This window comes from Ictalurus punctatus, chromosome 20 (genome assembly GCF_001660625.3).
Source record: "Ictalurus punctatus breed USDA103 chromosome 20, Coco_2.0, whole genome shotgun sequence".
Classification (NCBI taxonomy): Eukaryota; Metazoa; Chordata; class Actinopteri; order Siluriformes; family Ictaluridae; genus Ictalurus; species Ictalurus punctatus.
In genome coordinates this window covers 2,155,733-2,168,540 of record NC_030435.2, presented here as the reverse complement: position 1 = coordinate 2,168,540, position 12,808 = coordinate 2,155,733, and the positions used below count along the sequence as shown (strand labels likewise).

Here is a 12,808-nt window from a genome sequence, read left to right as displayed (position 1 = left end):
TGCCTGTTACTTCCAGTGAAGGAGGTGTGGCCTGTGTGCCTGTTACTTCCAGCGAAGGAGGCGTGGCCTGCATGCCTGTTACTTCCAGTGAAGGAGGCGTGATCTGTGTGCCTGTTACGTCCAGTGAAGGAGGCGTGGCCTGTGTGCCTGTTACTTCCAGTGAAGGAGGCGTGGCCTGTGTGGCTGTTACTTCCAGTGAAGGAGGCGTGGCCTGTGTGGCTGTTACTTCCAGTGAAGGAGGTGTGGCCTGCATGCCTGTTACTTACTGCGAAGGAGGCGTGGCCTTTATGCCTGTTACTTACAGCGAAGGAGGCGTGGCCTACATGCCTGTTACTTCCAGCGAAGGAGGCGTGGCCTGTGTGCCTGTTACTTACTGCTAAAGAGGCGTGACCTTTTTCCTGTCAATCCCTGTGAAGAAGGCGTGACGTCTGTACCTGTCAGTCACAGTAAATAAGGTGTGGCCTGTTTTCCTGTCAGTCCCAGCAAATAAGGCTGTGACCTGTGTGCCTGTTATGTCCAGTAAAGGATGTGTGGCCTGTGTGCCTATTACTAACAGCAAAGGAGGCGTGGCCTTCTTCCTGTCAGTCACAGTAAAGTAGGTGTGGCCTCTGTACCTGTCCGTCTCTGTAAAGGTGGCTTTGCTTTAAAATATAAAAAAGCCCAAAAGCACAAAGCACACTCCCTCCTCCATGGATCAGTTCCTCCCGCCTTATGTTTTATTCAAATTCACCAGCCTCCTGTTTTTCTTTTTCAAGAAACAAAAGGAGAGTGCACTAAGCGAAGCAAATGTAAAAAAAAAAATAAATAAATAAAAAAAGAAAGAAAAACACCACAAAAAACCCCAATAACATGTCCATTAATGAGCTCCCGCTAATGATTATGGCAGGAACGTTCTCTCTCTCACCCTGCTGTCACTGTTAGTACACCTTGGTGGAAACACAGGAAACACAGGAATAGGCTACAAAGTAAGAGAGAGACGAATAAACAGATGAAGGCAGAAGTAAATAGTGCGCAGTGCACAAGTGAATAGATTTTCAAATGCTGATTTTTAATGAGGCTGCAGCGGTTCGTGCCAAAGCCGTTCACACAGAACGAACCCGCCCCAAAATTATTCACATAATTATACCAGAGTGCTTTTAATGAATATTCTTTTGTCATCTCGATATTGTAACACTATTAGCCGGGATTATTGCCGATGACCCTGATGAATATTGATAGGACCGCTCCAGCTCGAATAAAGAACTCAAATGAAGTGATGTCACCCAGGGCAACATGAATAATACATATCACTGTCTCTGGGGTGTGTTCTGTAATATCAACAATTATTAGCAATGACCCCGGTGCCTCTGCCGAAAATACACTTTCATTACCTTCCAGACTCCGTCGTGTCCGTTCCGTCCGAACACTGCGCCTGAAGTTCGGCGTTATTAACAGCTGGTTCACACCGTGTCGTGTTCAAAATCTACCTCGCCTTCGCTCTGAGACGACGAGGTGCTTCTCATTCCTCTCGAGGGAACTTACAGCTTTAGCTGTGTTAGAAAAGGTTAGAACTGGAGACTCCTTCCATTACTGCTAAATACACATCACCTTTGAGAAAACTTCACCGCATCAGCGACGAGAATGTATTCGTTACTTAATAACAGCATGTTTTTGTTCATTTTTTATTTAAAAAATCACTCCATAGTAAAATCGACTCTTAATTCCTGTTGTCACGTACACTATAGCCGCTATATATAAACACCCCCGTGTTCTTTTGAAAATTAAAAAAAAATACGTTTTAATTATGTCGATTGTGACCCGTACGAGTCCCCGTGAACGGGCTGTTGCTATAGAAACGATAACGTATTTGAACGAGCGCGTTAATGTAAACCTGTGATTTTTTAGCTGCGCTGCTGTCAGCGCTGCCGTGTTAGAAAACTAAATCAACACCTTCTGACCAATCAGAATCGAGGATTTAACAGCGCCGTTATTACGAGTTAAGACCGGACTCTGGACTTCAAATCCCAGCAGCCACCGCACCTCTGCATCACGGTCACGTGACCACATGCACCTGACTCTCATCCCATATCAATATGGCAGCTTCTCCGTCTCGGACGAATGCCAACACTTCAATTTGGAAATTCGAATGAATAAAGAACGAAATGAAGCATGGACGTTGAAACACTTCGAGTTCTAGACCAGAACCTTGATGGACTCCTAAACCACTTCTCCGCTACACACCTCGCTTTCTAGCTGGATGAGATCAGGTAAAAGGACGAACGGAGCATAATGTTGGCGTTTTTTATGTTTCCTGCTTGTTCCTGAGCTCCGTGTGATGGACTGGGCCTGTCAGGAAAAATCCCCGAGCTGGTTCTCGAGTTTCTTTCAAGCGTACGGCCGGAGAAACGTCTCGAGTCCTGCGTTAATTGGAGAAGACGGTTGGATTCGAGCGTGCGCAGTCACACAGAGGGAATCTTCACAGTCTGCGCTACTGTATCGAACGTAAACGTGGCGCGTTAACCGAGAGAACAGCTCGGTAGTCGCGGCTTAAACTTGTTGCAAGGTTGCCAAATATTTCCAAAAAGTTTCCACTCTTGCCGCTGGCAATAATCTCCCGGTCTGGCTGTAATTAAGTGAATTCGTTTCGTCTCTCCCACATCGGTGATTAGCGTTAAAACTGAATCACATGGAGCAAAAAAAGGAGAACTTTTTGATGTCGTGACATGGCGCACGCTAGCCAAATCCCTTTTGGAGTGATTTCTAACATGTGTTTGGTAATTAGAAGGAGCCTTTTCATCTGGTGGAGCTCGCCACACATGAAAGCCATCGAGTTTCCAATCACGTCTTGGCATATTTTGCAAAAGAAACATATAAAACGAGCATGCACATATGGAACGGCTACGTCTGAACTAGCAGCGTCACACGATGACACCATCTGGATCTGCGGTTGTACATTAAGCGCTCCAGATATTCGAATTTAAACCCGAAGTAGGTGCGGCCTAAGTCTGGAAGACAAACTAGAAAACGTCGGGTTGTATTTTTCGTGTCGGATTTTAATTTGTATTTTGCCTTTCCTTGACATTTTAAGCACGTTTATTTGGTTTTATTTCTCAAAATTCCAATCCTAATTGAAACCTATCTAACCCTGACCAGGCAGTTACTAAGGATGACTTCACCGACGCTGTAAATGCGTGACACGTTATCGGACGTGCTAGCGCTTTGTCCCGTAAGCCTCGGATCTTGACTTGCATGGACGCCACGCACGCACACAATAACGCTCCCGCTACCCGTATCCGTATTTAGATCTTGTTTAAACCGATAATCAAATCCCGAATAACGTACTCGTATCCGGTTACCTCCCTCGCGTGAACTCCCGCGGCTCTAAGGTCGACTCGGATAATTAAGGTCAGCCACGTCGCACCTCGCTCGCTCGCACGAGACAGAATATAGACTAGCGCCGCTCTTCGTCTTCTGCGGGAGGATATGAGCTGACGCCTCTGAATCTAATGACAGGAAATAAGAAAAGGATTCCCTGACAATACCCCTCCGAATGAGACTCGCGGTCCCCGGGCTCAGGACCGCGCCGAAATACAATACAGTACCATTTGCATTTTTATAGCGCTTTTAAGGTGTTGATTCAGGTGAAATATCACAATGGCGAGCGGATCCATCACCTTGAGACCGTATTCAAAAAAAAAATTCACAGCCGGATCACTCCCACATGCGAAAGCTATCCGGTCCGAACGACGAACTTATCGCTGATATCCAGGCAGGCGCATTGTTATACGCTCGATTAGGGACGGTTTGGGAAAGGAGACGTATTTATTTATTTATTTATTACTCTTTTTTTTTCCCTTTTTCGAGACCTAAAAAAGACCGAGCTCGAGCGTTCCTCGTCCCGGATCTGTCGCTTGATGGTAAATGTCACAAACAAAAGGCGCTGCCACGATTGAGGCTCCTGAATGCCAGGCTCGATTTTTATCACCCGTCGACACTGACGGAATAACGGCTTACATGCCTCGGGAGGAGTGATGAAACCGCGCTGGCAGAGTTATTGCGGATAATGATAGTTGGCCAGTCTGTAATGGCTGAACTTATTTCTTACTCGGAATCTTACAGTAGGTGTAACACTTAAACTCCCGGGAGCTGTCGCCGTCTCGGCGCACACACTCCTCGCTCGCACACACCTCCCCTATTAGTTTCACCGTACCTAGTAAATAATATATATAGCACAGACCAAACAAACAAACACGCCACTTAACAAGTCTCTCGTCGGTCCTTTCGTGTCATTTCCGCTTCGATCGGACGATCGATCTCGTCTTTGGGGGGGAAAAAAAGCCAGACGGAGTAAATAACCCGCCTCGTTCACGTGCGTCACGCCCGCGACTGCGTTTCACGTCCGCTAATGATCGCGTGTTGCGCTGAAAAGTATCACCGCGGATCAAATCGTGACGCGCGCAACGTGACGCTCTTATGGTACTCTTAGTTTAGGTTTAACATAAAAGAGAGGTCTGATGGAAAGATGTACTGCTTAAAGGATAGTATCTCGGTGTACAGGAGTACTGTACGTTAACGTTTCTATAGCAACAAGGACGTGTACGGCAGACACGCGTCACAACCGGATTAAAAACACAGGTGTATATACAGTACACGTGCGATAAAGGAGACGTTTATCCGAGCGTTTACGGAAGGAGTCTCCGGTGTCAGGCGCTTTTTCGTTTTCCCCGACGCGGGAGTTCACACGTTTAATAAAACGCTCGGAACGGAGCCAAGTTTGTACGTTTCCATCAAAACTGTGGGAATTGATTCCCCCCCTTTCCTCCGTCACCCCCCCCCCCCCCCCCCCCGTCCCCTCTTCTTATCCAGCGTTCGGTTCTTTAACAAGAAGCATGTTCAGCGGCTTGATTGAGTAGATATAGCTAATTAAAAGAGGTGCCTCCATCTGTAACGTAGCTAAGCTGGATGAGCCCAGTCACACTTTCTGAATCTCAATGAACAAATTACGGCGAATCAGACGTGACGCCTCGCCAACTTTGCGATGAGCCGATCACTAGAAGATGTACGGCCTCGTGAGCGTCTCACTCATTAAATGCGGATGAGAGGGAAAAGTAATTGATACGAGCTGGCAGGCGGGAAAGCGCCGCGTTTCTGCGTTTCTAATCAGCAGACGGAGCCGGAGCGAGAGGAGGACGCGGTTATTCCGGACGTTTCTAGGCTATACGGCGAGGAGACAGATGAACGGTAAATTAGGTGCATGTAAAACAGGAGGCGTTTGTAATCTCGGGCTATAATTGGCCTCGCTGTGTGTGTGTGTGTGTGTGTGTGTGGTGTTTTGTTTTGGGTTTTTTTTTTTTGTGTGTGTCTTAAAGACAGATGACGGCGCTGCCTCTTCATTTGTCTTTCTTTATTGCGGCGTAATGCGCTGCCCGGAATTAGCATGCACTCACTAATTCTTCCTGTTTGCGTGCTCTTTTTATTCGCCGATTGTTTGCGTCTGACTGAGAGAACAGGGTTCGAGTCAATAACTCTCTTAACGGAGCTTGACCAAACATGAAACGCTGAAGGTTTAATCACACGGACGCGACGGCCCTCGCCGCCATCCTAATGAATGTTATTCACCACTCCCTCGCGGTTTAAGCGGCGTTATTTACACACACACACTCCGGGCACAAAGATGGGGTTCTGTTCCAGAGCGTTGTTTTCACGGAACTCCGGAGACGCTCTTGCTGCGGCCTCCTCGTCGTCCTGCCACCTCGACCCACCGTACTCACAAGCGAAAGTTTACCTTTCATGCAGACGAGTCTTCCTCGCCGATATAACGCACGGCTAGACATGACGTCTGCGTGTGCGTGTGTGTGTGTGTGTAACTTCAGTTTCACGTCAGAAGATAACCCTAGGATTCATTTTCTGTAAACAGCGATAGGTAGAAAGGAAAAAAGCTGAATTTTGCCACCGAAACCTCTCTGGACGTGACGGTTTGTTTGTTTAGTTTTTTTTCCCCTCAACAAAAGACACAACAGTCTCGCCTGGCACGATCACATGACCACGTTGTAATGCGAACATCTGGGTTTGTAGACAAAACAAAATGCTGAAATTTCTCCCTCTGGCGTTTGTTCACTTTCCATCGTGGGAAGGCGGACGTTCACGTAGCCTTCGGGTTTACCTACGGTGGTGCTCGAAAGTTTGTGAACCCTTGAGAGTCTTCTATGTTTCGGCGTAAAAAATTTGACCTAAAACATGGTCAGATTTTCACACAGGTCCTAAACGTAGACGACGAACAGCTTCGACTCTGGGATGTTGGTGTGTTTCCTCACATGAACTGCTCGCGTCAGGTCCTTCCACAACATTCCTATTGGATTAAGGTCAGGACTTTGGCTCGGCCGTTCCAGAACATTCGCTTCATTCTTCTTAAACCGTTCTTTGGTAGAACGACTCGTGTGATTAGGGTCGTCGTCTTGCTGCATGACCCGCTTTCTCTTCAGATTCAGATCATGAACAGATGTCCAGACATTTTCCTTTGGAAATCGCTGGAATAATTCAGAATTCGTTGTTCCATCAATGATGGCAAGTCGTCCTGTCCCAGATGCAGCAAAACAGACCCGAACCACGACACGACCTCCACCATGTTTCACAGAAAGCACACGGTTCTTATGCTGCGTTCTCTAAATATCTATCCGACAGCCTTCCGACTTGTCCGAGTGATCTTTAGAAAAGTGCAGATATTTATGCAGATCTGTAGAAAATTCTAGCACACTTTCAGGCACCACTGTCCTGTAGATGGAGTATCCGCGGTCCTTTCCCCTTCGGTGAGTTGGCTTTTCTGGTGCTGGGAATTTTATTCATGCTGTATATATATATTTTCTTGTTAGCAAAGTCTTGTATTAGCGTCACATTTACAATCCGTTCCACATCACATGCGCTCGCCGTCGGTACTGCTTGCTTCGTCTTCCTTTTTGTTTTTAAGAAGAAGAAAAAATAACGGCAGCATGCAAAGCGCATAGTGTAGAGTGTATGGTCGTGATGTCATAACACCGTAACGGCGCGAGACGGCCGAATCGATGGTCGTTCAGTGATTTCTTTCATGCTCTTGCTAACAGGAGCAGGCACTTATATCCTTTTTACACACACACACACACACACACGCACGTCATTCCGATCCTTTCCGTAGCTGCTACGCACACCAGTTCGCTGATTAGAGTCGTAAAGCGGCTCCGACTGTACTGACGTGCAGTAATCATTTCACCGAATTAAAATTTCACATAAGACAGCATGTGGAACTCGGAGTTTAACTAAAGAACTCTTTCTCACGCTGTTATTAGACGTACTAAATCACTGAAGCTCGTGGCTAACCCATACTCGCTTTACGCTAATTAGACTCAGCTGTCATAAAGAAGCTCGTCCTCGCTCAGCGCGGTACTTTCGATCCAGCTGCCAGACTATTTTAAATATTATGATCAATATGTTCAAGTGTAGGTTATTTTATTTATATATATATTTTTTTTTACACCTTTAGGATGATTTGTAGAAAATGTTTCTTTTGGGTTTTTTTTTTTGTTTTGTTTAGTTTTTTTTTTGCGAAACAGCTGCCTGTGCCTGTGTTTTGGTATTGGTACTGTCTCTGCCCCCTGTCCTGTCATTGGTCTGTTACTCATTGTGTTCACCTGTTTCTTGTTAGTCCTTTAATTAGGTTGCCAATCGAACCTCTGCTCTTTCCGTGTTTCCTCGCAAAGTCTTATTATGCTTTCATGTCATAAAGCTGTAAAACCCTATTTTCTCAAGTGCCTGTCAGTATACTGTATATTGACAAACTAATGGAAGCCTAACAGGAAACAGGTGAACACAATGAGCAACAGACCAATGATAGGGCGGGGGCGGGGGGGCGGAGTCGGACCAAAACCCAAACAAAGGCGCATAAAAATTTTTAAAAAAAGTAAAATTCATGTAAGATGACAGAGCTACATCTATGTTTAACCCTCGTGTTCGGATTTAGACCGAATTCGTATCGGATTCGTTTTTCTGCATGACACCCGTAATAACTTTTTTAATGCCTCCCCGACGATACAACTCTCACTTACGGACAAAAATCGAATTAAAGGCGTTTAATTAAAGGTCGTTCATGTAAAGGTTGTTCAGCTTGCAGGATCGTGATCAGCTGATTTTCTTTTCTTTCTCCTGCTGACGAGCTCAGTGTAGGCAGTATGGAGGTTTGGAGAAGTAAAACCAAGTAAGTTGTTGAGAAACTTCTCCAGAAAGTTCATCTTTCGTCATCTGGGAAGTGAATACGCGTGATTTGGCAACTAAATTCTCCAGAGGGGAAAAAAAAAATAACAATAATAAACCTGATAAAATCATAGACATGTGTCTATTGGGATGGGACTAAAATAATAAAACTGTAGAAAAGATTCAAACGGTGGAACGAGTCCAGATCCGCGTGCAGAAACCGATCCCGTCCAAATAGGTCTCGAGTGTGCTTGGTTCGTTTTATTTTTTTTTATTTATTTTTTTAATGAATGAGACAGATTGTTTCAAAAGACGCTTTAAATTAGAGAGAAATGTAATATCAGGTACGTTTATGCTGTACACACCTGTATACACACGCGTCTCGAAAAGGGTTTTTCTAATAGTGCTAAGTGGTGACCGAGTTAACGTCGTTTCACGCGAAAGTGTCCGTTTCGGATTGAGACATCGGCATACAGATGCTAAATCTGCTGAGATCATTCCCGAGAGCTCAATATTTGTGGCTTGGTTTCTCCATGAGAGCGCTGGTTTTTAAAAAAAAAAAAAAAAAAAAACATATGGAGGGATAAACAAGTCAATAAAACTTGTGCGTTTAACAGAGAGGAGCGAAAAGGAACCGAGCTGCAGCAGTTCCTTATTAGTCAACGGTTGAGTCTGTAAAGTGTGAGTAATGGTCATTAAAGGATTTCTGTACAATTCAGCAGAAAACAAATGGGACTTGAAGGCAGCATTTTTTATTTATTTATTTATTTATTTATTTATTTATTTATTCACACACAAAGGAGGTTTCAAAATAGATTTTTGTGGTTCCAGAAATATGGAACGAATACTGAGGAATTTATTATGTTTATACTAAAGAGTTACTAAAAGCGAACACCTTTTACTGAGAACTCTGAAGGGTCCCTATTGAGAGGTCAAAAACAAGTCAAAGGCCAAATATCACAAATTAATAATAATAATAATAATAATAATAATACGTAGAGACGAAATATGTGATCTGACTCGAATCATTTGATTCTGTTCAGTTAAGCGATTCATTCATGTTTGTTCAGTTCAGTGTGAACGACTCATGTCGTCGTTTAAGACTGGCAACAAGTCGAATTAAGTCGTGTAAAAAAAATAAATAAAAGGCGGTAATCACCGGCATTTTGTATTTTTATAATATGCTTGTATGTCCGAGTTATTTTCACATACTGACCAACAGACTCGGAAACCTCCGTCTCTGACTGAATGATTCATGGAGTTCACTGAGTCAAATACTCAGAGGAGAGAGGAGTGAATCTTGCTCATGATTGAAAGGATTCACTGATGAGAGAGGAACAAATCTCCATGTTGACCAAAAAGGTTCACGGACTCAAGCACACTTACTCGCTGAATGAGGCAGGAGGGAATCTCAGTCATGACCAAAAAGGTTCACTGACTCAAGCACACTTACTCGCTGAATGAGACAGGAGTGAATGCTAGTCATGGCTGAAAGATTCACTGATTCAAACACTGATCCACTGAACAAGAGAGGAGCGAATCGCAGTCTTGTGCAAAATGATTCACTGACTCAAACACTAATCCGCTGAACAAGAGAGGAGCGAATCGCAATCTTGGGCAAAATGATTCACTGACTCAAACACTAATCCGCTGAACAAGAGAGGAGCGAATCGCAATCTTGGGCAAAATGATTCACTGACTCAGACACTAATCCGCAGAACGAAAAAGAAATGAATCAAATTCAAGACTTACATAATCATGTTTAAAAAACACAAACTGCTAAACATATTAAAGAAGCGTACGTATGTATAGTTGCGAAGCCTGTCAGCAGTCGTGAGATCTACTGATTCGTTCGCCTTACTGACTCGTTCAGAAAGACTGACTCATTCACAGACAAACCTCTACAGAGGAAAAAGTCTTATTTCGTAGAGCCAGCTAATTGTACAAGCTGCAGGATGTCACCTGTGGTAGCGATAGAAACCGACAGAACCTACATCCAAGAGCTTCCTTTTCAGCAGCGCTAATAAGCTCCTTCTTTCTCTCTCTCCTTCTTTTCTCTCTGCGCAGTTGCACTCCGATGTGGATAAAGGCGAAGGCCGGGTAAAGTACGTCCTCACAGGTGAAGGAGCCACCACCATTTTCACAATCGACGAGAACACGGGCGACATCCACGCCACCAAACGCCTGGACCGAGAGGAGCAAGCCTACTACACGCTACGTGCTCAGGCCCGCGACCGCGCCACCAACCTGCCCGTCGAACCCGAGTCCGAATTCGTCATCAAGGTGCAGGACATCAACGACAACGAGCCTCGGTTTCCAGATGGACCGTACCAAGCGCAAGTGCCCGAAATGTCTCCAGTGGGTGAGTGTGTGTGTAGAGACTGGTGTCCAAGTACCATTTACGTTTACTCAGCTAAGTGATGCCCGGGCTGCTTAAAGTGTAACTGATGGTTCTAAGTGAATACATCTGTATAGGCTCCGCCTTCTGTTTTGCATAATTCACCAGAAAACGCCCCCTAATTGCGTATTCAATAAAGCGAATGTGAAAAGCGGATGTGATATTTTCCTGAAGTTTAAAAAGTATACAAGTACTAGGTTAACGCATCAGCTCGAGCATCTTATTGCTCGTTTTATTTATTTGTTTGTTTGTTTGTTTGTTTACTTACTTAGTTACTTATCTATTATGAGGTTGTGACGTTTCCACGTGTTTTTAAACGCACACATTTTAACACAGCGGGCTCCAGGTTTGCACCGACTGACAATAAACAACAGCGCTACACACACACACACACACACACACACACACACACACACACACACGCACAGTCAAACTTCGAAACAAAACAAACAGAATAATCTAATTTCAGAAGCTGAAGACGATTAACTTGCGATAGACTGCAATGGAGTAATAGAGCACGCAGTGAGGGTCAACATCACCTGCATCAGGGCAGGTGAAACAAACACACACACACACACACACACACACTGAGAGAAGAGTGCTGAAGATGAGCCGTGACTCATCTCTGCCGAGCGTCTAATACCTTCCTGTGATGTGCCTCTTAAATCTTGATGGGTTTGACATTGGTATTGACTTCCTGTTCCAACACGCAGGTAAAGTGCAAACTCATATTAGTAGAATTTTCTGGAAAGCAGGAGTTTATTCGCTCTGCAAAGGGTTTTATTCAGGAACGTGAGCTTTATTACATTTCTTTTCAGTTCACTGCAATCCAGCGCTGTTTTGATTACGCTTAAACGCAGAGGTACGTTGTTTGTACGCTGCGTTTCTGTCTCACACACTCTTTTCTTTAACGCACACTCATCGACATTCTCCCGTGGCTCAGAAGTGGCCACTCGAAGCACATGGAGAGGTTTCAGGCCCCGGGCAGGAAGAACAGCGCAGCTGAAGTGAAGATAAAGCAACAGACTGATCGATTAAAGGCTGTTGAAAAAAAAGATATACGTGTCAAAAACGTGTGAAAAAATTCCTCCCAGTTATCTTTGATATCTTTTAATCATTTTCGTTCACAAAACCAAACTAAAAATCCCGTCCAGATTTACAATATCAAATACACACACATATATATATATATATATATATACACACACACACACACACACACAAATGTATGCTAACACGGATTTATACTATTTATGCTTTATACTCACGTCCGTATATCGAAAAACACCCCAAACATCAGTTCTTCATGCTACAGCTGATTTAAATTTAGCCACGCCCATAAAACTCCATAATAGGAGTTAACTAATACAGCACTAAGGCTGGACGATACAATATCAATATCATGATTAATTATGTCACGATACTCTTTTCATGGGTGTTGTGCTTTATTGTTATATATATATATATATGTGTGTGTGTGTGTGTGTGTGTGTGTGTGTGTGTGTGTGTTTCATGTTTTTCTGGTTTGTTTTTTTAAACGACCTGGGAGCAGATTTCCGTTTTCTGTCTTTGTTCGTAAAACGTTATCATCTTTTGGACAGATTCAGTTTGAGTTTTTTTTTTTTTTGAGTTTTGCCGGCACGTTTGTTGTCACGTATCGTCACATACAAGCATGTCCTGAAATTCCGTGATGCACGATATTTTCTGTAATATCGCCCACCCATATAGGGTGCCATTACTTCTTACCCCCTCTTGATTGAATAGATCTAGACCTGCTTTCGAATCCTTGACTCTGGTAGATTGTTCAGAGTGCTTGATTCTGATTCTGATTCATGATTCCGATTCGTGATTCATGATTCTTGATTTAAAACAGGTAAAGGACGTAAAGCACGAAGGTATTAACCTTAGTCCTAAATTGTCAAAGAACAGATGATATTTACGCTCGCGTCCCCGTTTGTTTGGCACAGTTTAACCATGCGGTGTGAATAAAAGCTGACAGTTGGGAGCGCGAGTCGACACGCTGTTTTATAAACGTAATTAACATGCTGCCCACCAGCAGCCGTCCAGACCTGGGAGCAAAGCCATTAGCCTCTGCTGAAGCAGGTGACCTCGCTCTCACCCACTGCTCCCGCAGATCAATTTAAAATCATTACGCCCGAGCACTGATGAATGGCTCTGATTAAAGGGAGAATGATTAATTTAATTTGGTAA

General features: G+C 44.1%; 1 protein-coding gene across 1 annotated transcript in view; it reads left to right on the top strand.

Annotated features, from left to right (window-relative positions):
• Positions 1-12,808, top strand: part of cdh7a (cadherin 7a) — an 87,533-nt gene that overhangs the window by 27,649 nt on the left and 47,076 nt on the right. Inside the window, exon 3 of the mRNA XM_017496446.3 lies at positions 10,267-10,561. Within this exon, the coding sequence (XP_017351935.1) occupies positions 10,267-10,561 (295 nt within the window). The remainder of the gene's footprint in view (positions 1-10,266; positions 10,562-12,808) is intronic.